The sequence below is a fragment of the Bison bison genome, unplaced genomic scaffold (assembly GCF_000754665.1).
Source record: "Bison bison bison isolate TAMUID 2011002044 unplaced genomic scaffold, Bison_UMD1.0 scf7180017864244, whole genome shotgun sequence".
NCBI lineage: Eukaryota > Metazoa > Chordata > Mammalia > Artiodactyla > Bovidae > Bison > Bison bison.
Genome location: NW_011494816.1, coordinates 2950734 through 2977160, shown reverse-complemented (window position 1 = coordinate 2977160; position 26427 = coordinate 2950734). Strand labels below are relative to the sequence as shown.

At 36.9% G+C, this 26427-nt stretch overlaps 1 protein-coding gene across 1 annotated transcript in view; it reads left to right on the top strand.

Annotated features, from left to right (window-relative positions):
* Positions 1-26098, top strand: part of ZYG11B (zyg-11 family member B, cell cycle regulator) — a 73434-nt gene extending 47336 nt beyond the window's left edge. Inside the window, exons 9-14 of the mRNA XM_010847167.1 lie at positions 1717-1878; positions 1989-2036; positions 10343-10540; positions 10666-10718; positions 11805-11902; positions 21640-26098. Coding sequence (XP_010845469.1) covers positions 1717-1878; positions 1989-2036; positions 10343-10540; positions 10666-10718; positions 11805-11902; positions 21640-21830 — 750 coding nt within the window. The 3' untranslated portion in view covers positions 21831-26098. The remainder of the gene's footprint in view (positions 1-1716; positions 1879-1988; positions 2037-10342; positions 10541-10665; positions 10719-11804; positions 11903-21639) is intronic.
* The last annotated feature ends 329 nt before the right edge of the window (positions 26099-26427 follow it).

The following is a 26427-nucleotide window of genomic DNA, read 5'->3' as shown; positions in this document are numbered from 1 at the left end:
CTGGGGCCTAAATAAACCTTAAATCCTATCTAGTTCACATAGTTCTGTGATTTTGTTATTTATTAAAAAAATGTGGCATCTCTATTACAGTCATAAGACTTTGCTAGATGGTTTAGGGGAAAAGATAATGTTAATAGCTGATTTATGATTTTGGGTTGCTTCAGTTGAGGAATTAGTATGGTGAACAGTGAAAACTTAAAAGGTTTAAAGAGACTAAGTTAAAATCATGCCTTATTCCCAGTTCTATCACTCAGCAGCTGTGTGATTTCAGGCAAGTCACCTAAATTTTCTTTGAAGTCATAAAAAAATGCTTTATACAGTTGTTAAGAAGATTGAAAAGGAAAAAAAGATTGAAGGAATATACTAAGTTCGTAGCACAAAATACAACACATATGTTAGATGAGTAGAAAAGGCTGCTGATTTTATTTATTTTTACTCTTTTCAGGGATGACATTTTAGTTTTAAATATGACTTTTTATTGCTGTGAATGAGTTTCAGTAATTTTGGCTAGAGGTGTATTCCAAGACTATAAAGAAGTAGTCCATTTATGTGCTTTGGGAGGAAATTAAGTTTGAGTAGCAATTAGCAGGAATTAATAGTAGTAGTAATGGTGATGCTAGCTAATTTTTTTAAGCCCTTAATTAAGTTCAGATAGCCCAATTCTAGTGCCACACTCTTGGCCACTATGCTCTTAAGTTACATAATTGCAACTGGATGATTGTGTTTCTTAAAAATTTTTTCCTTCATTGTGGAAGTGAAAGTGAAGTCGCTCAGTCATGTCTGACTCTTTACGATCCCGTGGACTGTAGTCTAGCAGCCTCCTCTGTCCATGGGATTTTCCAGGCAAGAGTACTGGAGTGGGTTGCCATTTTGTATATAACTTTAAATAATAGTGCTCATTAATGTTACTTGTATCTCTTTTAGCAGAGCTCCTTTTACCCCCAAAAGTGTAAACTAAAAATGGAATTATAAATGGCCCATGTAGGTCTTAAAATATTTATTTTTCAAGCTTAACATTTCTTAGGTTTAAAGCTATGATTGAAATAATTTACAAATGGAATTTCAAAGCTATTATCTTATATAAACCCAATTTAGACTTTAATTCTCTTACTATTGTATATAGTTCATCCTTTCTTTTTTTCTTAAGGAAAACATGGGGTAGGAGAGAATTAGGTCTTCCAATTCTTACTTTCTCTTACTAAGTTGGCTGTGATAAAGTTACTTAATATTACTCGGACTCAATTTCCTCTTCTGAAAAATGAGGACGACAGTATTACAATATAGGATATAATTTGCTGATATGTAGTAAGTAGTAGATTCATTCCCTCCACCTTTTTTATCCCAGGATCTGAAGTGAGTATATATTGTGACCTCTTGGGTAACATAGTAGATCCTAAGTTTTAATCATTTTGCTTTTCATTTTATTTACAGGTGATTAGATTATAGGTATGATCAGAATATTATAGAAGCATTTGTGAAAATCCTTTTTTTCTTGTAGAAGGGATCAGAATAGTATAGAAGTATTTATGAAAATCCTCTATTTTTTTCTTGTGAAAGGAAAAGTCTAATCCAACAGGCTGTTTGTTGCACTTGTAAAAACCTTCATAGGAAATGTTTGAACCCATGGAACTAATCCTCATGGACTTGTTAGTCCATGTTATTACCACTAATTATAATAACAATTCAGTAATTAGAAATTCTATTTTCCTCTTTCAGCAACTTCTTCAAATAGTGAAGCAGAAAACCAATCAAAATTCAGTGGACACTACTTTGAAGTTTACTTTGAGTGCACTTTGGAACCTCACAGATGAATCTCCAACCACTTGCAGACACTTTATTGAAAATCAAGGGTTAGAACTCTTCATGAGGGTTCTAGAGGTTAGAATGGGAATTTAGCCTACAGCTTTGGACATTCATTTATTGATTGTTTTCAGCATTTGTTTATTATATTTGGTTCTTTAGTTATAGATGTCTCTTTCTTTTTATAGTCATTCCCAACTGAGTCATCCATTCAACAGAAAGTCCTAGGACTTTTGGTAAGATACAAGCATTTCCTGCTAAATTCAAGCTGTAATTATTTTCCATCTGAGGTATTACATAGAAAAATGCTACTCTGTTTGTAAACACATACTGATGTTAAAAATATATATCAATGTAATTAAGTGGAAAAAGCAGGCTACAAAGTTACATATTTAGATTTTCACCATACTGAAAGGAAGAATATAAATTACATACTTTTTTTATATTTTGTGGTATAATACAAAGCTTCACTTGTATTATAATACAAGCATGTATTATAATACAAGCATGTTTTACTTGTATAATCAGGAAAAAAAAAGATCTCATGAAAAATGTCACTAACCTACAAATATTCTTAGATTCTATGTCTGGTAATTGATGATTACTACTTAAACAACTGTTTAACAAATCAGATATTCCATAAGTATACTGAATATATGTTAAAGTGAGCCCTCTAGGATTTTGAGACACAGAGGAGGATCAGATATTTTATCACTTTTAATCACTGAAAGAGAAGAAGTGCCTGTACAGTAAAGGCTGTTTTAGAGTAGACCTCTGCTCTTGAGGAATTAGATCACAGGAGGCATAGGTTAGTAAATTGTAAAAGAAAAGTAGATTAATGTTTATTTTCTAGATGCAGAAGTATGAGAGATGGATTTTTGCCAAAGCTGAGGGCTGGCATTTAAAGAGGACTATCTAGGGACTTCCCTGGTGGTCCAGTAGTCAGGACTTTGTGCTGCCAGTGCAGGGGCACAGGTGTGATCCCTGGTCTGGGAACTGAGATCCCACATGCAGTGGGTTGTGGCCAAAAGACAGAAACAAAACCTAAAAACACTATAGTATCTATTTACTATAGTTTTAGTTATATAAAGCAGAAAATGTAAAACTATCTAAATGCCCAGTAATAGGGAAATGTTAAGTAAATTACAGTATTTGATTGTTTTATTCATGGTTCATAGGATTATTAGATACAGAATTTGGCTCAAGTCATAAGAAAAAAAGGGGAACTTATTTTAAATATTCAGAAAGATCACATAGGGCTTTAAAATTGCTTTTTTAAAAAATTTCTTAAAGAATACATGCTTACTGTTCCTAGTGAAACAGTGCAAAAATGTATTTAAAAAGTATAAGGTTTTGTCCCCAACCTTCCTTTATTTTCATTTCTGTGAATTAATGTTAATACATCCTGATGTGCTTCCTTCCGTTACCTTTTTCCTTTACTTTGTGATTGAATTTTTTCAATAGTTTATTTTGAGGTATTAATTCTAGTTTAATTCTTCATGATCAGAGAAACTACTTTGAGTCCTTTTGAATTTATTGAGACATGTGTGGCCTGGGATATGGTCTTTCCTGGTCAATGTTCCATGTGCTCTTTAGAAGAATGAATATTCTACTTTTGTTAGAGTGTTCTATATATGTCTCTTGGTTGATATTGAAGTCTACCATAGACTTACTGATTTTCTGCCTACTTGTTCTGCTAGATAGCATTTATCATGTTCTATCAGTTTTTGCTTCCTGTACTTTGAAGCTCTGTTATTAGGTTCAAAAACCGAATTGCTATGCCCTCTTAATTGATCCCTTTATCATTATGAAATGACATTCTTTATCCCTGGTAATATTCTTTACTTTGAAATCTCCTTTGTCTCCTTAATATAGCCAGCCCAGCTTTCTTTTAACTAAGGTTGACATGGTTTTATCTTTTTCCCTCCTGTTACTTTTAACCTGTATTTTTCTTTATATTTAAAGTTGTTTCTTATGGACAGCATATACTTTGCACCCTGTTTTTTATCCAGTATGAGAATCTCTTCTTTTTGTTTGGACTGTTTGGATTGTTTACATTTAATGTTATTATTGGTATGGTTATATTTGAGTTCATCAGCTTGGTATTTGTTTTCTGTTTGTCCCATCTGTTCTTTTTCTTTTTCTGCCTTGTTTTGGTTTGAGTTTAATAATATTGTTTGATCTCCTTTCTTGGTTTATTAGCTATTACTCTGATTTGCTAAGTTAATGATTATTGTGAGTTTATAGTATACATTTTTAATCACAGTCTACCTTTAAGTGATTTTATATGATTTCATATATATTATAAAAACCTTTAAAATAGTAGATTTCCATTTCTGCTCTTCTTTCCTTTATGTCATCATTGTCATGTATTTTACTTTTATATATGTAATAAACCAATAAACATTGTTTTTTATTATCAGTTATCTTTTAAGGGGATTTAAATACTTTTTAAAAATTTACATGTTTTCCCAAATACTTACTATTTGTGACGCTCATGTTTCCTTTGTGTAGATCCAGATGTCTATGATTTTCCTTCTGCCAAAAAAGCATTCTTTAACATATTTCATAGTGTGGGTCTGTCTGCTACTGATGAATTCTTCAGCTTTTGTATGTCTGCAAACATCTTTATTTAGTCATCATTTTTGAGTTTCCTTTTTTGTCAGCTGTAGAACTCTAGGTTGATAGTACTCTAAAGATGTTGATTACCTTTTTTTCTGACTTGCCATCTTTCCAATGAGAGATCTGATGTCATCATTATCTTTATTCCTCTGTATGTATATGATTTTGTTCCTCTGGCTACTTTTAAGATTTAGGATTAGCAAAAACAAGTCTGTGTAATTTGATTACGATGTGTTTTAATGTAATTTACTTCATGATTCCTGTATTTGGGATTCATTGAACTTCTTGGTTTACAGTCTTCAAGTTTGAAAAGCGTTTGGCCATTATTTCTTGAAAGAAAAAATGTTTTACACCCCCTTACCCCCAACCCACTGGAGTCCTTTGGAGACTTCAATCTCATATTTTAAGCTGCTTGAAATTCACAACTCATTGGTGCTTTTTAAATTTTCTTCTGTTTTCTGTGTATGTTTCAGTTTGAATTGTTTCCATTGTTATGCCTTCTAATTTAGTAATTGTTTCTTCTTCAGTGTCTAATCTGTTATTAATCTCAGCTAGTATATAGTTTTTATTGTTAGACGTCATTTTCTTCTCTAAAACTTCAATTTGGCTCTCTTTTATATCTTGCATATTTTTACATAACTTTTTGAACATATGAAATGTATTCATAATAACTGTCCTTCTCTGCTAATTTTAGCATCTGTATTAGTTCTGGGTAAATTTCAAATGATTGATTATTCCCCTTAGTTTGAGTTTTGTTTTCCTGTCACCTTGCATGCCTGGTAGTTTTTGACTGGATGCAGACATTTTGGATTTTACCTTGTTGGGTGCGGGATAGTTTTATTTTCCTATAACATATTCTTGAATTTTGTTCCAGGATTTACTGCCTTACTTTTAAACAGTCTGATCCTATTTGATCTTGCTTTTGTGACGTACTAGGAGGATCCAGAGCGTGCCGAGGCTAGGGCTAATTATTCTGTACTACTGAAAAAAGACCTTCCTGAGTACTCAGTGCCCTGTGAAAGAGTTTTCTCAGACTGGATGGTGAGAACAGGCACTGCTCCTGGCCCTTTGTGAGTGCCAAGAACTTCAATCTTTTTGATAGCTCATTTTCTACCTTCAAATAGTTTCCTCACAGTCGTGCTCTGATCAGTTCTCTGCTGAATAGGGTGCTGTGCCCTGCAGCTCTCTGGATTCTCTTCACGTACAGTTCTCTTCTCTCTGGTTCTCTGTCCTATGACTTGCCTTGATCTCCCTGGATTCCCAACTCCATCTCTTCAACTCCATGAGTCCACTGGGCTCTACTTCAATTGTATATCACTGTGCCACAGCCTGGAAACTCTCAAAGCAGCGTCTCGTCTTGTTTGTCATCCACCTCTGAAGGCCACTGTTCTTTGTTACCTAACGTCTAGGATCTTGAAAACGATTGTTCCCTGTTGTGTTTTTCAGTTTGTTTAGAATGGAGAGTAAGTCTGGCCCCTTTTATTTCATCTTGGTCAGAAGGAGGAGTCCTCATCAGTTTTTCACTGTACAGATTTAGGAATGAGAAATTTGTCTTTTATACTTACCAAAGATCCTGACGCTAGGAAAGATTGAAGGCAAAAGGAAAAGAGGGTGGCAGAGAATGAGATAGATAGATAATATCACCAACTCAACAGACATGAGTTTGAGCAAATTCTGGGAGACAGTGGAGGACAGAAAAGCCTGATGTGCTACAGTCCGTGGAATTGCAAAGATTTGGACGTGACTTAGCGACTGAACAACAGCAATGTATTTCTTATACTATTTTTTTAAAAACTTGCTCTTAGTGTAGGTATGTTGGCAATGAATTTTCATTTAGGTTTTGTCTGTGTGAGAATGTCTTTATTTCATTTTCAAAAGATAAATTTTTTGGTCACTATTGAAGTCCAAGTGGACATTTTTTCTGTTGGGTTTTTTGGTTATAATTTTCATAAATTGGAATAATTTTTGCCATTATTTCTTCAAATATGTTTTTCTGTACCCTTTCTTATATCCTTTCTTTTTGAGACCCTGATTACAAGTATGTTAGATGGCCTGAAATTATCACATGGGTCATGTGACAGAAGTGCTCTCCTGGCTTTTTGGCAGTTTTTTTTTTCTTTCCATGTTTTGGCTTGAACATTTTCTACTACTGTTTTTTCATTTTTCGTTGTATATATAGATATATAATTATAATTATATACATATAGTATAATAATATATATATTCTTTCTGGAAGTTACATTTAGGTCATTTTTATATCGTCATTTTTTTTTCTCCTCAGGCTTATATTTTTCTTTCGTTCTGTAATATATTTATAACATTCATAATAGCTGTTTTAAATCCTTATCTATTGGTTCTATTATCCCTGTCATTTCTGGATCTATTTTTATTGATTGACTTTTCTTCTGGTTAAGGATTGTATTTTCCTGACTCTTTATATGTCTGGTAATAGCCATTGTGAAATTTAATTCACTTTGTTGATTACTAGATTTTATTGTTTTCCTTTAAAGAGTCTTGGACTTTGTCCTGGTATTCAGCTAAGCTACTCACAGATCAGGTTGTTGCATTCAAAGCTTACTTATAGGCATACCTCATTTTATTCACTTCACAAATACTGTGTTATTTTCCAAATCGAAGATTTGTGGCAAGTCTGTTGGCACCATTTTTCTAACATTATTAGCTCACTTTGTGTTTCTGTGTCACATTTTGATTATTCTTATAACATTTCAAATTTTTTCATTATTGTTATATTTGATATGGTGATCTCTGATCAGTGATATTTGATGTTACTACTATAACTAGTTCAAGGGCTCAGATGATGGTTAGAGTCTTTTAGCAATAAAGTATTTAATAATCAAGGTATGTACAGTGTGTGTTTTTTTTTAATGTAATGCTGCTGCATACTTATTAGACTACAATATATATAATATAAACGTAACTTGTGTGTGTACTGAAAACTAAGAAGTTTTGTGTGGGTCCCTTGATTGCAGTATTCATTTTTTTGTGATTGTCAGAAACCAAACCCACAATCTCCAAGGTATGCCTATATTTGCTTTGTTAGAGTAGCTTCAGATCAGCCTTTCCCCTATTGCTTAACCCTAGTTACCCCACTATACTCAAATGCTTTGTTTAGATGAGATCCCTTCACTCTGGCTGGTAAGAATGTAAACTATTCCTAAACCTGTTGACTTTGGGATTTGTTCACGTATTCCTTTCTGGTGGTTCTTTCCCTAGCTTCATGGGGTTTCATTTCATATCACTAATCAGCCAGAGATTTTAGGGGATCCCCCTGCAGGTGTCCTTTTCTTTGGAAATTTTTCCTTTTTATTACTCTGTTCTATAGATTTCTGCTGCCTTAGCCACCCTACACACGGATTCTTATCTCTTCAACTCAGCAAAACTGTCCGATTCTCTTTAGATTCCCCTTATATGCACAGCAATCTAGAAACTGCCCTATTTGAATATCTTCTCTTGTATCTATACAGGGATCAGATTCCCTGTATAGCTATTCCATTGTCTCATAGCTATTGTCCATTCTCTCATATATTTGGCTGGTTTCCCAGTAACTTGTTTATTGCAACAAAGAATGGCCCATGATTCTTTTGATGCTTTGTTCCAGATCTTTCTTGTTGGTTTTTGTTTTAATGATGCTGTCTTTGCATTTTCGTGTGTGTGTGTGTTTTAAACTTCTTAAATCAGGTACTATCTTGCAGTTGTATTGCATGAGATTCTTGCGGGAGTCTAATTCACTACTGTGTATGTGATGATTCTCACTCATTATGGATTATTGTCATTGTGAATCGTAATTTAGCATTTTCTGTGAGGCTTTGAGTTCAAGATGTGTCCTTCTCAGAGGGTCTTTGTATTTCTTTCTACCAAGCTTGGAGGAGATGGAGGACTACCTTTGTTTGTTTGTTTAATTTAATTTATTTATTTTGAGCACACCACACAGCTTGTGGGATTTTAGTTCCCCAGCCAGGGATTGAACCCAGGCCCTTTGGAATGAAAGCACAGAGTCCTAACCACTGGACTGCCAGGGAATTCCCTTATTTGTTTATTTTAAAAGGTATATATTTCTTTGCTTTTTTTGTCTCTCTAAAATGATACATGCTGTGTAAAAAATATGAATATGGAAGAATATACAAAATAAATGTGAGATGCCTTTTTTAATTTGAATATGTGAGATTAGAGAGGGGCATAGGAGACTTTGATTAATCATTTATGGTGATGGAAAAATACAGGATTATGTACATTCAGGTAGCGGGTAAAGTTATACCTGTCTCTTCTGTCTTCCTTCTTTTTGGTGGTTGGAAAAGAGAACTTATCTTTTCAGAGGATGCATTTGGACATGATGCCTTTTATTTTCACTTGTCATAGAATGACTTAAGCTAGGGAGTGAATAGTTTCTTAACAATAAAAATGCCAGGGTTTTTGGTTCCTAAGAATTGGAATCAGTGTGTTAGGAAAAGAATTATGATTTCATAGTAGATCAGATGAAGTTTTGAGAAAGAGGATTAATCTTCAGAATAGTGAGGTAAGTTGGGTCTTATATTGTTTTGGAGAAAGTCAAGCACAGCCTAGATTGTAAACCCCTCGATTGTTTCCCATGTGAATAGAGGTCTTCCTTATGTACTACCTAGGCAAGCCATCATATCCCAACTCCAGATAAAGCACCTACCTTCCACAGGCCAGCAGGCAAATTTTGACATTCAGTGGAGGTCCTAGGCTATGAAGTTTTTAAGACAGAGGATCACTATATTGCTCACATAAATGAATGCTTTCCTGTCTTCATCTTACTTAGGCTCTCTACATTACTTAGAACTACTAATCCTTTCACCCTTTAAAAAAAAATTTACTTATTTTTGGCTACACTGGGTCTCCATTGTTGCGTGGACTTTTCTCTAGTTGTGGTGAGCAGGGGCTACTCTCTAGCTGCAGTGCACCGGCTTCTCCTTGCAGTGGCTTCTCCTGTTGCAGAGCATGTACTCTAGAGAGGGGGGGCTTCAGTAGTTGCACCACACAGGTTCAGTAATTGTGGCTCACGTGCTCTAGAGTGCAGGGCTCAGTAGTTGTGGTGCATGGGCTTAGTTGCCCCGTGGCACGTGGAATCTTCCTGGACCAGGGATTGAACCCATGTTCCCTGCATTGGCAGGCGGATTCTTAACCCCTGGGCCACCAGGGAAGTACCCCTTTCATCCTTTTGATGTACTCACCTATCTCTGCTTTCTAGATACCAAACTTTCCCCTTACCTCTCCTACTGTTTTCCTCCTACCTGTCTTATGGTTGCTCTCAGGTTGGAGTTTCTCCAGACCACACAGATGGTGTAAATTTGAACTACAGTCTTGCTTGAGTATTGCCTGTTTATAAATTACAAGGGAAGACTTTTCCTTTTAGGCCAGAGCCCAGATCACAATAGGCTTCTTTCTTTTGTCGCTATGTCAGGCCACCCTTTTATTGAGGTGTAATGCTTTGAAAATTCTTGCATTGTATGCAAAGTCTTAGTATCTCTGGTCCTTACTTCTGACCTAGCATGGCTGTTAAACCCAGTTTTCTTGCACCCTGCCCGCCCCCCACTGCTGCGAGCCAGAGATAGCCTGTTAGGTTCTAGTTTGATTTCCTGTTTACATTTTATCCCAGACAAAAAAGTTACATATTTAAAGTTTGCTTGCTGTTTTTCACCCAGCACAACTAGATATTGTACAGCAGGAAATTTTTAGGTTATCTAGTTCACTAAATCACTTGAAAATAAACTACTATTTCTTTATTTTATTGTTTGGGGTGGAGAGGAATAAAATCACCTACAATCCCACAGTGCTAACATAGCAACAGTCTTCACCTTTTGTCCATACATGTTTAAATCATTGCAGTGTCATTTAGCCATTTACTATACATAATTACTTTTTCTATTTTTTCCCCCAGAACAATATAGCTGAAGTACAAGAACTGCATTCTGAATTAATGTGGAAGGATTTTATAGACCACATCAGTAGTCTTCTACATAGTGTTGAAGTGGAAGTTAGTTACTTTGCGGCTGGAATTATTGCCCACTTAATATCTAGAGGTGAACAAGCTTGGACATTGAGTCGCAGCCAGAGGAATTCTCTCCTGGATGATCTGGTAGGGTAACTTGCTGTTTTCTGGAAGAATACAAACAACATTCATAATGATTAAACTATCAAAGCCTCATCATGCAATACTAAATAAATACTATAATCCCTTCTTGTGTGTCTTATGTCTTTCAGCATTCAGCTATTTTGAAATGGCCAACTCCAGAGTGTGAGATGGTAGCATACAGGTAATTAGCAAGATAATTAATATTAAGCCAACCTAGTCATGTTGCTTGCCTAGAGCTCATTGCTATTAGATGTATGATCGTTTTCCCTTAGGCATCTATGTTTTTATTTTGCTACTTATCATTCATCAGTCCTCCTTTCATGTTCATTGAAGACAGGTGCCAAAGTCTTGTTCTATCCCCTTGAAATTCAAAGATGAATAAGATATGGTGCCTCCAAACAAGGACTTTACAGCCTAGTGAGGGAAACCAAATGTAAATCAGATATAATTCACTCTTATGCTAATTTCATAGAATGCTCTAAAATCAAAGATGAAAATGCTTTTTAAAAAAAGATGAAAGTACTTAAATCTGCACTGGAAAATAATGAAAAACTTCCAGAGAAAGTAGATTGTGAACTGAGTTTTAAGTAGGGACAGAAGATTTTAGTAAGAGTATTAATGCAAGGAGGTGTAAAACAAGAGAACACATTTAACGAACTAGAAGCAGCACCTGATTTGTTTAGGGAAGCAGTTTATAATTATTAAAGTACATACTGGATTCTGACTTTATTTATGACAAGTGATTTGATAGATAAGTTACTAATATACCTGAAGTATTCCTATTCCAGATTGCTACATAAATATTATCATTACAGTTTATTTTGTTGTCTATTTTATAAATGCTGATGCTGCCAGTACTTTTTATTCTAATATGTTTTACCCATTTTGGGGCAGTAGACTAGAAGAAATAGGCTAAATTCTGGACCTCCTTCATGATGTTCTATTGGTTGGTTATCAACTAACTTCGCATCTAGGTTTCCAAACCAAGGTCTACTGTTCTTCAGAATGTGTATCTTCAAGACCGAAAGGTGCTTTTGAGAAAAAGTACATTGTTCTGATCACGTTCTATCTTCTGCATCAAGACTTCTGTTTGAATACAATCCTTTATCAGATGGCTAAGACAAAGGAATGATGTTCTACAGAGGGTCATTTATATTAGTTTACAAATAGAAGGATGAAATTTCTGGAGTGAAAAGCTCAGGAATCATTGCTTTAGAAAATGATGCAAAGTATAGGATGTAACTTTTATTTTCTTTTCAACTTTTAGGTCCTTTAATCCATTTTTCCCATTACTTGGCTGTTTCACAACACCTGGAGTCCAGCTATGGGCAGTTTGGGCCATGCAACATGTCTGCAGCAAGAATCGTATGTACTGAAAGAGAACTGTGTTTGAATGTAATTCTTGTCCTTCAGCTAGAAAATTAAAATGATATGTATATTCAGTGTTTAGGACCTTGCTGCCGGCATCCATAGTGTGTGGAAAAGTAAACTATTTAAATCAGGTTTCATATCATTTTTTTTCCATTATTGTTTTTTGAAGGCTGTGATGTGATGTAACTCTCTGTCAGTATTTATTAATATAAACTCATTCCATAGGTGATTTGAAATATTAAAAAGAAGCACATAAATATACCTTAATAGTAAAGTATAAATTAAATTTTCTTAAATTAAAAATCAGATCCAAGGAAAAATAATTTGAAAAAAATTAAAAGATAGAAGGAAGGTAGTAGAATTTAGATATGTAGGCCATTCATAGTAATTGATATACTCTCTGTGACTGGACTGGAAGTAAGCAGCTACATGGTTCTCTTTCTGTATATAAGAGGGAAGAACATTATATATCCTCAAAGGGGTATAAAGCTTTTCTGCACAATTAAGTACAAGTTAAGTTTCTTTTATAGAGTCTTAATAGGGGCTGTGTTATAAATGGCCTTATATAAGAATGTGAGAGTCATTTTTTTAACAACAGTTTTTTAGCAAGTAGCAGTACTGTTTTGTTATATTCTTTCTTGTTGCATTCTTTGATGAACACGTATCACAAAAAGAGAACTCAATAAAAGTTCTTCTTTGTCAGGTGGATAGAGGGAGATGGTTTAGGGAATGGGAAGCGACAGAGAAAACCACCTTGTACCCACCTAAACCTCCACCTGGAAGCTTTTCTGCCTCCTCCTACTAAATTCCTGGAGCAGAGTTGTTCATTCATAAACATAAGATTGCCTCATTAGCCACACTAAACTGCCTCTGCTATAAATTTTTTTTCCTTTCTCTGTACCTTTAGGTTCTGAGAACTCTCAGTATATATTTTTTTTAAACAGTCTGTCCGATTTTATACCCAGCCTCTAATCTCCAGGCTTCTTTCCTCATTACTTTTCACAGACTCATAGGAGACAATAAAACATAATAAATAAGTAATAGTGCATTTTCATTTAACTGGTACCATTTTTGTGACTACTCTTAGGTGTTGGTGTTTTTTTCACGTTTACTCTGTGAAATGAGTACCCTGAAGAATTTATTCTATAATGCACTGTAATTTGGAGATTGTTAGATTATTTTATCTCCAGCTCAGGTAGTTCAGGTTCCTACTTTCTTGCTTCCCTGTTTATACTTAAATGGAATTTACTTCTCAGTTTGCACTAAGAAGTTTTAATGCACTAAAAAGCGTATACCTTTTAAAAATTAAGAGTTAGTGTAGCATAGTGATTAAGACACAAGACTATTAATACCTGGATTCAAATCATGTTCCACCGCTTACCATGTATGCCATCTTGAGCAAATTATTAAATGTAGGACTTCAGTTTCCTCATTTGTTAAATGGAAATAATAATAGTACCTGTTTCACACATTATAATGAGCATGTTCCCATATTTTGGGAAATTTTTGGCAACATGATTTACAATAATCACTTAATCTTTATTTTATGGTATATTAGTTTCCTAAGGCAAGTGTAACAAAGTACCAAAAATGGGTGGCTTAAAGTAACAGGAACATTTTGTCACTCTGTTCTGGAGGCTTAGAAGTCTAAGGTGTGAGTAGGGCCATGCTTTCTCTGACAGCTCCAGGGGAGGACCCTTCCTTGCCTCTTCCAGCTTCTGGTGTTTTCCATTCCGTGTGTCTTCATATCATCGTCTTCTGTGTGTGTGTGTCTGTTTCTGTGTCCAGATCTCCCCTTTTCATAAGAACATCAGTAATACTGGATTAGGGCCAACGCGCCCCGCCCTTGTCTCCACATGATGTTTCATTCTGAAGTACTGGGCCTTAGCCGGTGTTAGGACTTTAACTTATCTTTTGAGGGAGATACAATTTAACCCATAACATATGGCTATAAATTTATTAAACTTACCTAGCTACATCCCTATTGATGAACATTTAGGTAGTCTACCTTTTAATTTAAAAATTATACTCAAGTGCTTGTTTTTACAGAGATATTCATTGCATCATTATTTATAGTAGGAAGTAACTCTAAGTAGCCTAGAGGTCCAGCAATAGGGGAATGTAAAATAATGTTGAAACATCCAGACAGTGGAATTATAAGTGAAGAAGACATGATAGAAAAGTATATGAGCACAAACTTATATTCTGGGTCACAACAGAGTAACTGGTACCAGAGTATAAGCAATAGAAAAATGTGGGGAAAATTTGAAACAGTTTGTTCTAGTCTTAGACAAAAGATTGCAAGGATTCTGATCCTTGAAAGGAGAGAACAAATGAGAGGGCTTTGTCACCTGGTTCTTCTTGGCCATGCCTCCTCCAGGGGCTTGAGGAACATGGTGGAGACTGGAACAAAGGGATGGAGAACAGCCACAGCCTGGCAGGGGCAGGGGAAGCATTCCTAGTGGCCCAAGGAAGGAAGGAAGCTGGCTTGCTGTAAGAATCACAGATCCATGAGAGGAAGCCAGCCTTTTCTAGTCAACACAGCTTTGCCCAAAGCCCAAAGAAAGCCCGTTTCTTTGCCCAAAGAAACGTCTCCCCTGGCCACAGAGCAGAGCAGCCAGCCTTCTACCTCCTGGAGGAGATGGACACAGGGCAGGCAGGGAGGGCTGTTGCAGGAGAGGATGAAAGTAGTTGTTTCTTGAATGAATAAGAGTGTGTCCAGGGAGGTGGTGTTGAAGATGGCCACAGTGGCCAGTATGGGGAGTCTGGGAGGCCAGGACCCCTCATTACCTCTGCCATAGGGCCAGTCTCCACTTGGCCCTGTGAGCATGGGCAGGGCTGCCCTAAATGTCATGCCAGGCACAGACACCCTTAGGGAAGATTTCAGTGGGTCCAGGGATGAGTGTTGGTACATCGATTAGGAGAGGGCAGCCTGAGGGAGTGGTGGCAGAGACCTCTCAGAATTGTAATCAGGGTCCCCAAGGTGAAGAGATGCTGGACCATCCCAAACTGGGAGAGGCCTCTGTTTTGGCAACCCTGAGTCCACCCTTGGTGGGCAGCTCACCCCTCATATACACAGACATGTGAATGGGCCTGCATACATACACAGGGATGTATGCTCAAGTAGATAACCACACACTGATGTGGCCTGCCCCAGCCCACACGCAGCACCACCCTCAGACTCTGGAGTTCCCCTCTCAAAGACCTGCCTCCAGTGTGCCTACATCTGAGGGTCTCCCCAGCAGGGCACAGGCAGGGTGACTGGACTGCTATGGGCCCTTGAGGGGTGGAAGGGGGTCAGGGAGGCTTGGGGAGGTGGGTGGGGAGGCAGGCTCTGCTGCAGTTCCTGCTGTTTGCCATCAGATCACACTGTGTGCTGAGAGTCAGGCATAGAACAAACTCTACAGACTCCCTTTCTTCCTGGAGGCATTTACTGGAGTAGCATAGGGGAATCAAGTACAGCTCAGCAATTTCATTGGATGGAGGAGACAAAAATCAGAGTGCAGCAAGACTGAGGTGCCTGGAATTTGGGGGCAGAACAATGCAGTTACATCTAGAAAGAACTCCAGAAATCTTCATAGGAGTTTCTTGAGTCTTAGGCTGAATACTAAGCTGTGCATGCCTAGGATGAGACTCCCTGAGGCCAAATACCAAAGAGACTGCTAACTGAACAACATGAGCTTACACAGGGTTGGAAAATATTTAAATTCCAAACAGTGGAAAGAACATAACACCTAGGGCTTTCACTGCAGATGCCAGAAGAGCCAGAAGAGATTAGCCCTAAATTAAAGGCTTCTCTAAGGCAACCCTACAAAGCTTACAAAACAAGTCTTGAAATGATCAAGCTGCTCTGTAGAAACTGCCAGAGAAAAACTAAGCACTCTTATAAAAAAGACAACAAAGTCTACACTCAACAATATGTTTAGTTATATGATGGATTGCTAGATGAGAGAAGAAGCAGAAAAATATGATCTGTAACCAAGAGAAAAATCAGACAGTTGAAACAAACCCAGAAATGATAGTGATGATGGAATTAGCAGGGGAAAATTAAAAACATTTTTTATAGATATGATTCAAGATTTTTTAAGAAAATACGAATACCAAAAGGAGGAAAAGTGAAGTATAAAAAGTAAATTAAAATTTAACATGAAAAATATCTTAGCTTAAGTGTAGATAAGAAAAGAAGAAAAAAGTTCAGTGAAATTGAACACAAAGCAATAGAGAATATCCAAACTCAAAGAAAGCTGGTTAAAAAAAAAAAAAAAAAGGAACACCAGAGGTATCCTGATATAAATACCAGGCAAAGACATAAGAAAAGAAAATTACTGAACAGTGTATCTCATGAGCATAGATGAGGATATTCTTTTTAAAAAATGTTAACAAACAGAACCTAACAGTGTATAAAAGGGAGGTTACTCCAAGAATGCAAAGTTGCTTTAAGATTGAAAATCAATATGCTTCTTCCTATTACCAGACCAGGAAAGAAAAGCAATCTAATCATCTCTATTGATGCAGAAAGGCAGACCATTGGCCACTGCCCATGAAAGCAGGGATTTTTACTACTATTCAATTTTTCTATCCTTGCTGGGAAAACAGTTTGCAGTTCCTTCTACAGAGGTGTTTTGGATTTTACCTTTTTTAGTCAGAGGGATGACCTTCCAAACAGGATGTCGTCTATTTACCTTGAAGTTGCTTTCCACAGCAACTCTTTGTTGGTTAGTGGAGCTCTTTGTTGGTTAGTGGAGAGCTCTTTGTTGGTTAGTGGAGAGCTGTTTATGTGCCACTGTCCAAGTGACAATAGAATCTGGCAGCTCCTTGTGCAGTTCCAAAGTCAGTACTAGTGAGAAAGATGCTCCCTTCTCATGAGTATCCCCTCCTTACATTCTACAGGTAGGATGACCCTGTGTAAGCGGATTCCATTATATCATTTAACTCTTCTGGGCATTGTCATCCCCATTAGAGTGTTTCTCTGACGTCACTCAAAAACACTGTGGCTCTTTCAGGTTTGAAGATCGTTGTTTGTCCTTCAGTCATAAGGGTAGCTTCAATTAATGTCAAATAGCAAGGTAGAAAATGCCCTTAAATGGAAATTCTTAGTCCAGAGTCCCAGTAGTCATCTCTGGTAGGCTCACAGGCTTTTGCCGTAACCCCCAGTCTGCCCTTCACATAGGACATCACACAGAGAATTTGTCCCTACTGGTCCTCCAGCTTCTGTTCCACACTGCATTGGCTAGGGCAGCCTTCCTCCCCATTTAGCATATCTAATTAACATTGCTTGAAAGAAGGATTTATAGGCTTTCTGTTTTATGATGTTAGGTAGGGAAAACATTCCCCAGTCAGTAAAATGTCCATCCTCATAATACAGTCAGATAAAAGAAATTCACATACTAATTCTCCTATAAACTTTTACCTTAATTCTGTTAATCCTTATATTCCTAACTGTAGCCTCCATTAGGACTTCATCCACAGATTTTAATCTTACAATACTGAGTAGGAGAGTGTTCCCCAGCCAGACATAATCCTTATTTCCATAAAATATTCAGGTAGAAGAGGCACAACTTCTTTCTAGAAAGTCTGTTTAAACATTCCAACTTTCATAATCCTATCAATCCTTACATTTTTATTTTCTCTCAGTCTAATTGTAGCCCACATCAGGGCTTCACCAGTGGGTTTTGGTAACTTCTCTACTTCTTGACTAAATTACCCACTCTTGTGCAAAATTCAATTCCTCAGAAAGGCGTCAAGCCAAGGAGTCCTGGCCTTTTGTCAGTGTTTGTCTTGAGTAGATGAAACAAATGCCAGTCAGGTTTGGATCCATCTCTAAATGCCATTGGTAACTTTAACCTTTAGTAACCATAGCTCTGACTATACAGACCTTTGTCGGCATGGTGATATCTCTGCTTTTTAATATGCTGTCTAGGTTTGTCATAGCTTCTCTTACAAGGAGCAAGTGTCTTTTAATTTCATGGCTGCAGACACGGCCTGCAGTGATTTTGGAACCCACAAAAAGAAAATCTGTCAGTTTCTACTTTTTCCCCATCTGTTTGCCATGAAGTGATAGGACCAGATGCCATGATCTTTGTTTTTTGAATGTTGAGTTTTAAGCCAGCTTTTTCACTCTCTTCTTTCACCTTCATCCAGAGGCTCTTTAGTTCCCCTTTGCTTTCTGCCATTAGAGTGATATCATCTGTATATCTGAAGTTGTTGATGCTTCTCTTGACAGTCTTTATTCCAGCTTGTCATTCATCCAGCCCAGCATTTCACATGATGTACTCTGCATATAAGTTAAATAGCAGGGTAGTAATATTCAGCCTTGATGTACTCCTTGCCCCATTTTGAACCAGTCTGTTGTTCCATGTCCAGTTCTTACTGTTGCTTCTTCACCAGCATACAGGTTTCTCAGGACGCAAGTATGATCCACATAGTCTGGCTTTAGCGTAGTCAGTGAAGTAGAAGTAGATGTTTTTCGGAAAATCCCTTGCTTTTTCTGTGATTCAGTGGATGTTGGCAATTTGATCTCTGGTTCTTCTGCCTTTTCTAAATAAATCCAGCTTGTACATCTGAAAGTTCTCTATTCACATACTAATGAAGCCTAGCTTGAAGGATTTTGAGCATTACCTTGCTATCATGTGAAATGAGTGCAGTTGTACAGTAGTTTGAGCATTCTTTGGCATTGCCTTTCTTTGGGACTGGAATGAAAACTGACCTTTTCCAATCCTATGGCTACTGCTGAGTTTTTCAAATTTGCTGATGTGTTGAGTGCAGCACTTTTAACAGCATCATCTTTTAGTATTTGAAATAGCTCAGCTGGAATTCCATCACCTCCACTAGCTTTGTTCGTAGTAATACTTCCTAAGGCCCACTCGACTTCACGTTCCAGGATGTCTGGCTCTAGGTGAGTGACCATACCATCATGTTTATTTGGGTCATTAAGACCTTTTATGTATATTTCTTCTTGTATTCTTGCCACCTCTTCTTAATCTCTTGTGCTTCTCTTAGGTCCTTGCTGTTTTTGTCCTTTATTTTGCCCATCTTTGCATGAAATATTCCTTAGTATTTCCAATATTCTTGAAGAGATCTCTAGTCTTTCCCATTCTGTTGTTTTCCTCTTACTTCTTTGCATTATTCATTTGCAGAAGACTCTCTTATTTCTCCTTGCTGTTCTGTGGAACTCTGCATTCAGTTGGGTTTATCTTTCCCTTACTCCTTTGCCTCTCACTTCTTTTCTTTTCTTAGCTATCTGTGAGGCCTCCTCAGACAACCACTTTGCCTTCTTGCATTTCTCTTTCTTTGGGATGGTTTTGGTCACCGCCTCCTGTACAGTGTTATGAATCTCCGTCTACAGTTCTTCAGGCACTCTGTCTAGCAGATCTAATGCCTTGAATATATTCTTCTCCTCTGCTGTATAATCATAAGTGATTTGATTTAGGTCATACCTGAATGGCCTAGTAGTTTTCCCTACTTTCTTCAATTTAAGCCTGAAATCTACAATAAGAATCTGATGATCTGAGCCATGGTCAGCTCCAGGTCTTGTTTTTGCTGACTGCATAGAGCTTCTCCATCTTCAGCTACAAAGAATATAATAAATCTGATTTCAGTATTGACTGTCTGGTGATGTCCATGTGTAGAGTTGTCTCTTGTGTTGTTGGAAGAGGGTGTTTGATATGACAATACTCTGTTAGCCTAATCCCTTGAATTTATTTGTCACCTCCACTGTATTGGGTCAAAATGTTTTCAAGTCATATGTCTGATAAAGTGCTTGTGTTCAAAATATATCATGTACTCTGAAAACTTATGATAAGAAAACAAAATGAGTAAAAAAAAAAAAAGAATGGACAAAAGAGTTGAATAGTCTCTTCAAAGATTTACAGATGACAGGGGGACTTCCCTGGTGTCCTATGGTTAAGAATCTGCCTTGCAATGCAGAGGATGCAGGTTCGATCCCTGGTTGGGAAAGGAAGAGCCTCCATGCCACAGAGCAACTAGCCTGTGTGCTGGAACTGCTGAAGCCTGCATGGCGCAACTAGAGATCCGTGCATCACAACAAAAGATCCCGCGGGACACAACGACCTGACACAGCGTAATAAATAATAAATAAATAAATAAATACAAGATTTACGGATGGCAAGTATACACACATGAAAAGATGCCCAACATCATTAGGATATATGTATAGATCAATGCAATGGAATTGAGAGTTCAAAACTAAACCCATTCATCTATGGCCAAATGATTCTTGACAAGGGTGCCAAGACAATTCAGTGGGAAAAGAACGTGTTTTTCAGCCAATCGTGCTGAGAAAACTGAGTAGGAGAAGGCAATGGCACCCTACTCCAGTACTCTTGCCTGGAGAATCCCATGGACGGAGGAGCCTGGTGGGCCGCAGTCCATGGGGTCGCAAAGAGTCGGACACGACTGAGCAACTTCACTTTCACTTTTCACTTTCACTTTTCACTTTCCTGCATTGGAGAAGGAAATGGCAACCCACTCCAGGGTTCTTGCCTGGAGAATCCCTGGGACGGGGGAGCCTGGTGGGCTGCCGTCTATGGGGTCACACAGAGTCAGACACGACTGAAGCAACTTAGCAGCAGCAGGCAAAAATCTACATCGCAGAAATTAGAACAGTGGTTGCTTGGGATGAGAGGTGCAGGGGAGATTGACTGCAAAGGTGCACAAGGAAACTTATTTTGTTGTTGAAAATATTCTATATCCTGATTGTGTTGGTGGTTACACCAGTGTATCTGTTGTTCTTGTTCAGTATCTCCTGGAGTTTGCTCAAATTCATGTCCAATGAGTCGGTGACATTATCCAACCATCTCATCCTCTGCCTCATGTAACTGTAGATTAAATTGGGTGTATTTATGGCATGTAAATTAGACTTTAATAAATATGACTAAAACTAAAAAATTTAAAAGACATATGTACAGTAAATTCCCTGGTGTTCCAGTGGTTAGGACTCTGTACTTTAACTACTGAGGTTCCTGTTTCAATCCCTGATTGGGGAACTAAAATCCCACAAGCCAAATAGCACAGCCCTCTCCCTACCCCTACCCCCTCAAAAAAGCATGTGTGCAAAAAAAATATTTTTTTAAGTTTTAAAAATGTTTTATTTATTTAGGCTGCATTGGGTCTTCTGTTGCGCGCCAGCTTTTTCTGGTTAAAGCAAGCAGGGCTACTCTTTAGCTGCTGTGCTCAGGCTTTCCATTGCCGTGGTTTCTATTGTTGTAGAGCATGGGCTCTAGGGTGCAAGGGCTAAGTTGCCTCAGGGCATGTGGAATCTTCCCAGACCAAGGATCAGAACCTGTGTCCCCTGCATTGGCAGGCAGATTATCAACCATTGGACCACCAGGGAAGTCCAAAAAAAATTTTTTTTAAATAATGAACATTGGCATATACAATATGACTGCAATTAAAATTATTTTTTAAACGTTGGAAATGAATTAAAGTACCTATCTTACCCACGTTTTGGGGTCAAAGATTTTCTGGACTGCCTGTCTTATGATTTATATATATATATTATAATATATATATAATGTTATGAATGTTGTCTATGGCCTATATGTGAGTCCTGTAGTGTTGTGTAACATCATCGCAGAGACATTTATCAAGCTCTAACTTATGTTAATGGGCAATAATAAAACAGCTTAAATTTAAGCGAATAAATAAAAATTGTTCCACAAAAAAGGCAGTAAAGTGTTTTAAGGAAAGCTCTTTCTCCTGTTTTCTTTCAGCCTCAAGGTACTGCAGCATGCTGATTGAGGAAGGAGGGTTGCAGCATTTATACAACATCAAAGAACATGAACAGACTGATCCCCACGTCCAGCAGATTGCTGTGGCCATTCTGGACAGCTTAGAAAAACACATTGTACGCCATGGGAGGCCACCTCCCTGTAAAAAGCAGTCCCAGGCCAGACTAAATTGATAGCCATAGGTAATTGGATAATGGAGTCACAGAAATTCTTTTTGTGATAAGTTCACTTGGAATAGCTTACCCTCTGTGATGTTTTAGGGGTTTCTATGATAAGAGTCATAAGATGAGTATGGGATTGACAATGTATAGTACTGCCCATGTGAACAGTCTCTGATTTGTCTTGTGATTTTTAACTTATTAGGCAAGAAGGGTCTCTTCCTTCATCATTGCCTTTTAGGAAGATTTCCACATCTTTCAGTGTTTGAACTTAACTGTGCTTAAAATTCTACAGTTTTATGATGAAGTTTGCACGAACCCTTAGGCCAGACTTTTCTGATTTTAAAGTCCCTTCCAATCAATTTGCAGCTTCAGATAAGCTGTTAACTTGATTGCTGGCACTGCTTCAGTTGTAAATTTTATACTGCTTCTGTATAAAATGCTTTTATTCTCTGTTTGTGTATCTTTTATAAGATGTCCTTCTTAGTGTGAAAGAATGGAAATCTGAGTCCTACCCTTGTGAAAGCTACTTACTGGCTAGTGCCAGGATGGCTGGCAGAAAATACATTAAAAACTACTAAGGGAGAATAGAGGTTAGGAACTGGGAAAAGGCCTGCTCTTGAGGTATTTTTAAACTGGGACTGGCTAATCTTCTGGAACCCACCTCTCCTAAGACATTGAGCAGTAGCTTGTTCTTCATATTAATTCTTGGAGATGTGGACTGCTGCTTCCTATACAGATTGCAGGTTACTCTCTAGAAATATTTCCCCAAGCTACCATGGTGTAAAATATTACAGCATTCTGTGTTAGAGATTAATTAACTGTCTGAATCTCTTTATGTCATATTGTTGTGAAAAAAATGGTCTCTTGCTAAAACTGACTGTTCTTTTCTATTTCAAAGTCTTTTTGTTCGGTGGAATAGAGACCATATATGGTGTTAACCTGCTCACTTAAAATAATAATTAACAATAGTAAATTTTGCCACAAGAAGTTAATTTTCTTTTGTTTCAAAATATATGTATCTTAATGTTTTCATGTTAGGGAAAGATATCCACGTCTCACTGCCAAAAATAAATAAGAATTAGATGATTGTTAAATGTAATGATTCTAGTTGCAGTGCAGAAAAGGAAGTATTTTGTGATAGATTGTTTTTTAGACAGTTTTCTTTAGGAGAGTTGTTATAGTATAGTAAAGAATCAATTATCAATAATGGCAGTTGGGAGGCAGCAAGTCACCAAGAGAGTTATTTTCCATTTTAAATTTCAGTTTGTGAATAAGGTTAACCTGCAGTCTTAGATAACTGCATTTTTTTCATAGATGGCCAGAATGTTTTCAATAGAGATTTTAAATGGTACATTTAAATCATTGTGATCATTCAGAAGCATTTTTATTTAGAAAGGAGCTGGCTTATTAGTATGCTGTTAATATTTTGACATACATGTTTCATACCATTATCACAATAATCATACTTGAATTATTTGGTACTCCTTTACAGAAATAAAAACTAAAAGAAAATAGGTATTTAGAATCACTAAAAACCATTTTAAATTGTGGGTTAATTCTGATTCAAGGAATTTTTATAGCTGTAAGATAAATTTTCACAGGTTAAATATTTCAGAGGAAATGGAAAATTCTTTTTAAAATGTCCCCTTTTCCTGGGTTTTAAATACCTAAGGCAAAATTTCAAAAATAGGATGTCCTACAATAGCTTAGAAGTTGCTAGCTCTGTGGACCATTTCCAGGTCTTCTGGCTTGCGTAGTTAAGGAACAGCCTGTTTGAGAAGTTTGGCTTCAAGTTTCTGTTGTATCCTACTTAAAACAAAAGTACATGCTCCTTGTAGGCAAATTCTAGGTTTTTGTCTTTATAAGTTGTTTTCAAATATGGCTAAAAATGTTGGACATGACTAAGCAACTTTCACTCATTCATATATAAATTATGAGGTGTAACTGGCCTGTCTTTTAAGGTAGAATCTGTTCGGCCTCCTGTTTGCATTTGTACACCAGAATGTAATGGAACTTGGTGCCTTCAAGGGTTACCTCTTCAGTGGGTTAGAGGTGCTGTTTCAAGCACAATTTAGACTAGGGTTGAACCACTCATTGTTCAAATCATTGGTGCACTCAGATATTGCAAATTATCACTACGTCAGTCCACAAACAATAAGGTTTAAACCTACTAAAGGAAATGGAATTAGACTTTTTAGACTATAATGATGCATGTTGTTATCAATGAGTAAAACAAGAGCAGTCTAAAAGCAAAAATAATTTAGGTATATCATTCTTCCCATCAAGTAAGTTTTGCTGTTCTCTTTATACTCTAAAAAATCATTTTGTCCTTTTGTAGTTGAAAAGAAACATAAATCAAGTAGTAATAAGTTACTTTACTCTCTGGTCAAATACTCAGTGGCTACTGATCTTAGTTGAGAATTAAAAAAATCATATCAGACTCACAGACCCAGGAATTGACCTTAAGTGTTGCTGCTTCTCACTCCTGGACAGAAATGCTATTTAGTGGCACTAGTCAATTTAAGTGAATGACCCAGGTGGAGATGAATCCCACAAGGCAACTGTAGAAATTTAATTTCATATCTTTGGTTTGCAAGCTTCCAAAGAATCAAGGATTCATGTTTTAAAACATTGGTCCTGAATATCCAGCCTAGGGAGTTAATCTTGCTGGTGGGACCTTTTGAGTTGGCCCTTTTTCTCCCCAGTGAGTCATTTGGCTGTATTTTAAATTATGCATTGCTCAGGATAGTATTGGGCCATCTTCTAGATCTTTGGGACACATTTTGATGAAAACATATTTTGTTTCACTGTGTGCTGAATTAGGGTAGAATCAATTAATAAACCTTGGTTTTGGCTTAGTGCTTTAGAATGTCTGACATTCTTCCTCCCCCTGTGCTCCACCCCTTAGGAAACACTGTGCAGCAGTACCCAAGGTTGAAAAAGAGGTCCTGAGTAGCCAGGAAATAAACTTGCTGTATTGTATATGTTGAAACCTACCCTTCTCCTGCCCTCTAATAGTATGTTTACATTATTTGGTTATTGTGCAACTTTTATCTTGAGATAAACAGTATTAAACTGAAGGTGTAAGTTAAAGGCAGTGTCATACTGTCAGCTGATGTGGGCAGTTTTATCTGCATGTTACTTTTTTGGGGACTTTATATGGCTAGGGTTTCCAAGTAGTGTTCTGAGACAACTTACAGAGAGGTTTGCAAACTTATGGTTTCCCTCTGAAATCCACTGTAGCATTGGATATTGAGTATTTAAACGTTACCATCCGCTTTGTATTGACACATTTTTCATTTTTTTGTGTTAACTCATGAACTGTTTATTTAAGTAATAATGCAAATCCAAGCTTCATCCAATGATGAAAATAGCAGTATGATAGAAGATTTTGCTGAGTGTGCTTAAAATGCATAATGGCTTTATCTTCTTTAGTATTTCATAGATTTTGCATGACATGTACACTCCTAATTATGCATTCTGTGGTTTCCAAATCTTAACTGAAGACATTCAATGTTAACCTAAGAAAGAGCTTTCTCTGCCTGTTTTTACCCTCCCCCAGTGTTTTTAATAAATTATGGGAAAATCAATGCTATTTCTCATTTTCTGGATGAAGCAAAGCTCTGCTGGAGAGCACAACCTGACTGTATAGCTAGACAGAATGGCTGTTAAGAATATTTAGAAAATCCAAATATATCAAATTATGAGAAATAATAAATAATTCATTAATAATATGTGCTTAATTTTTGAAGTTACTTTGGAAAATTGTTCAAATTGGGTTCTTTTAAGCTTATTTTAATCAGCTTAGAAGCAAGAAGCTACTTAGCTAATGAAAGCTGTGACATACTTCATAAAAGCAGGAAATTCTTGAGAGCATTTAATAATGGGAGGATGTTATGTCAAGATTTATACTCTCAGATAACCTGTAAGAATAAAATTTTAAATCCCTGACTTTTGTAGCATTCCCACTGTCAAATTCTCACTGACTTGTGAGTGTGGAAAAAGGTATCTTTTGCTTGAATTCTGGTAGAAGAGTTCAACTCTTTTCAAAAGATATGAAAAATTCATTGGAAAATACGTATACATTTCAAAGTCTCTCAGTTATCTGGACTGAAGGCACTGTTCTCACTGTGGCCAGATGAATGGGAGGGTCCTGTACCTGAATCATGCTATATATTAAATCAGGACATCGTTAGGTATTAATGTTGTGTGTACAGATTTTTGTTTGGGGTTGTTATTTTTTTTTTTTGCTTAAATAAATGTTACAAATTTTATGTAAAGTGCGTCTTGTCTATATTTATTCTAGACATTTGCTTTCAAATTTAAAACTAAGGCAGATTCCTTGGTCATCCACTTATAACAATTGCTTTCTCAATTGGCTTTCTCAAAGGCCAGTGATTTTACTGCAAAAATTTCCAGTGTTTTTTTTTTGTTTTTTTTTTTCAGGACCTGGAACTCCATTCATTCATTTCATTAAATTCCCACGCTAGGTGCTGTTTGGGCTTTCCTGGTGGCTCAGACAATAAAGAATCTGCCTGCAATGCAGGAGACTTGGGTTTGACCCCTGGGTCATGAAGATCCCTTGGAGAAGGGAATGGCTACCCATTCC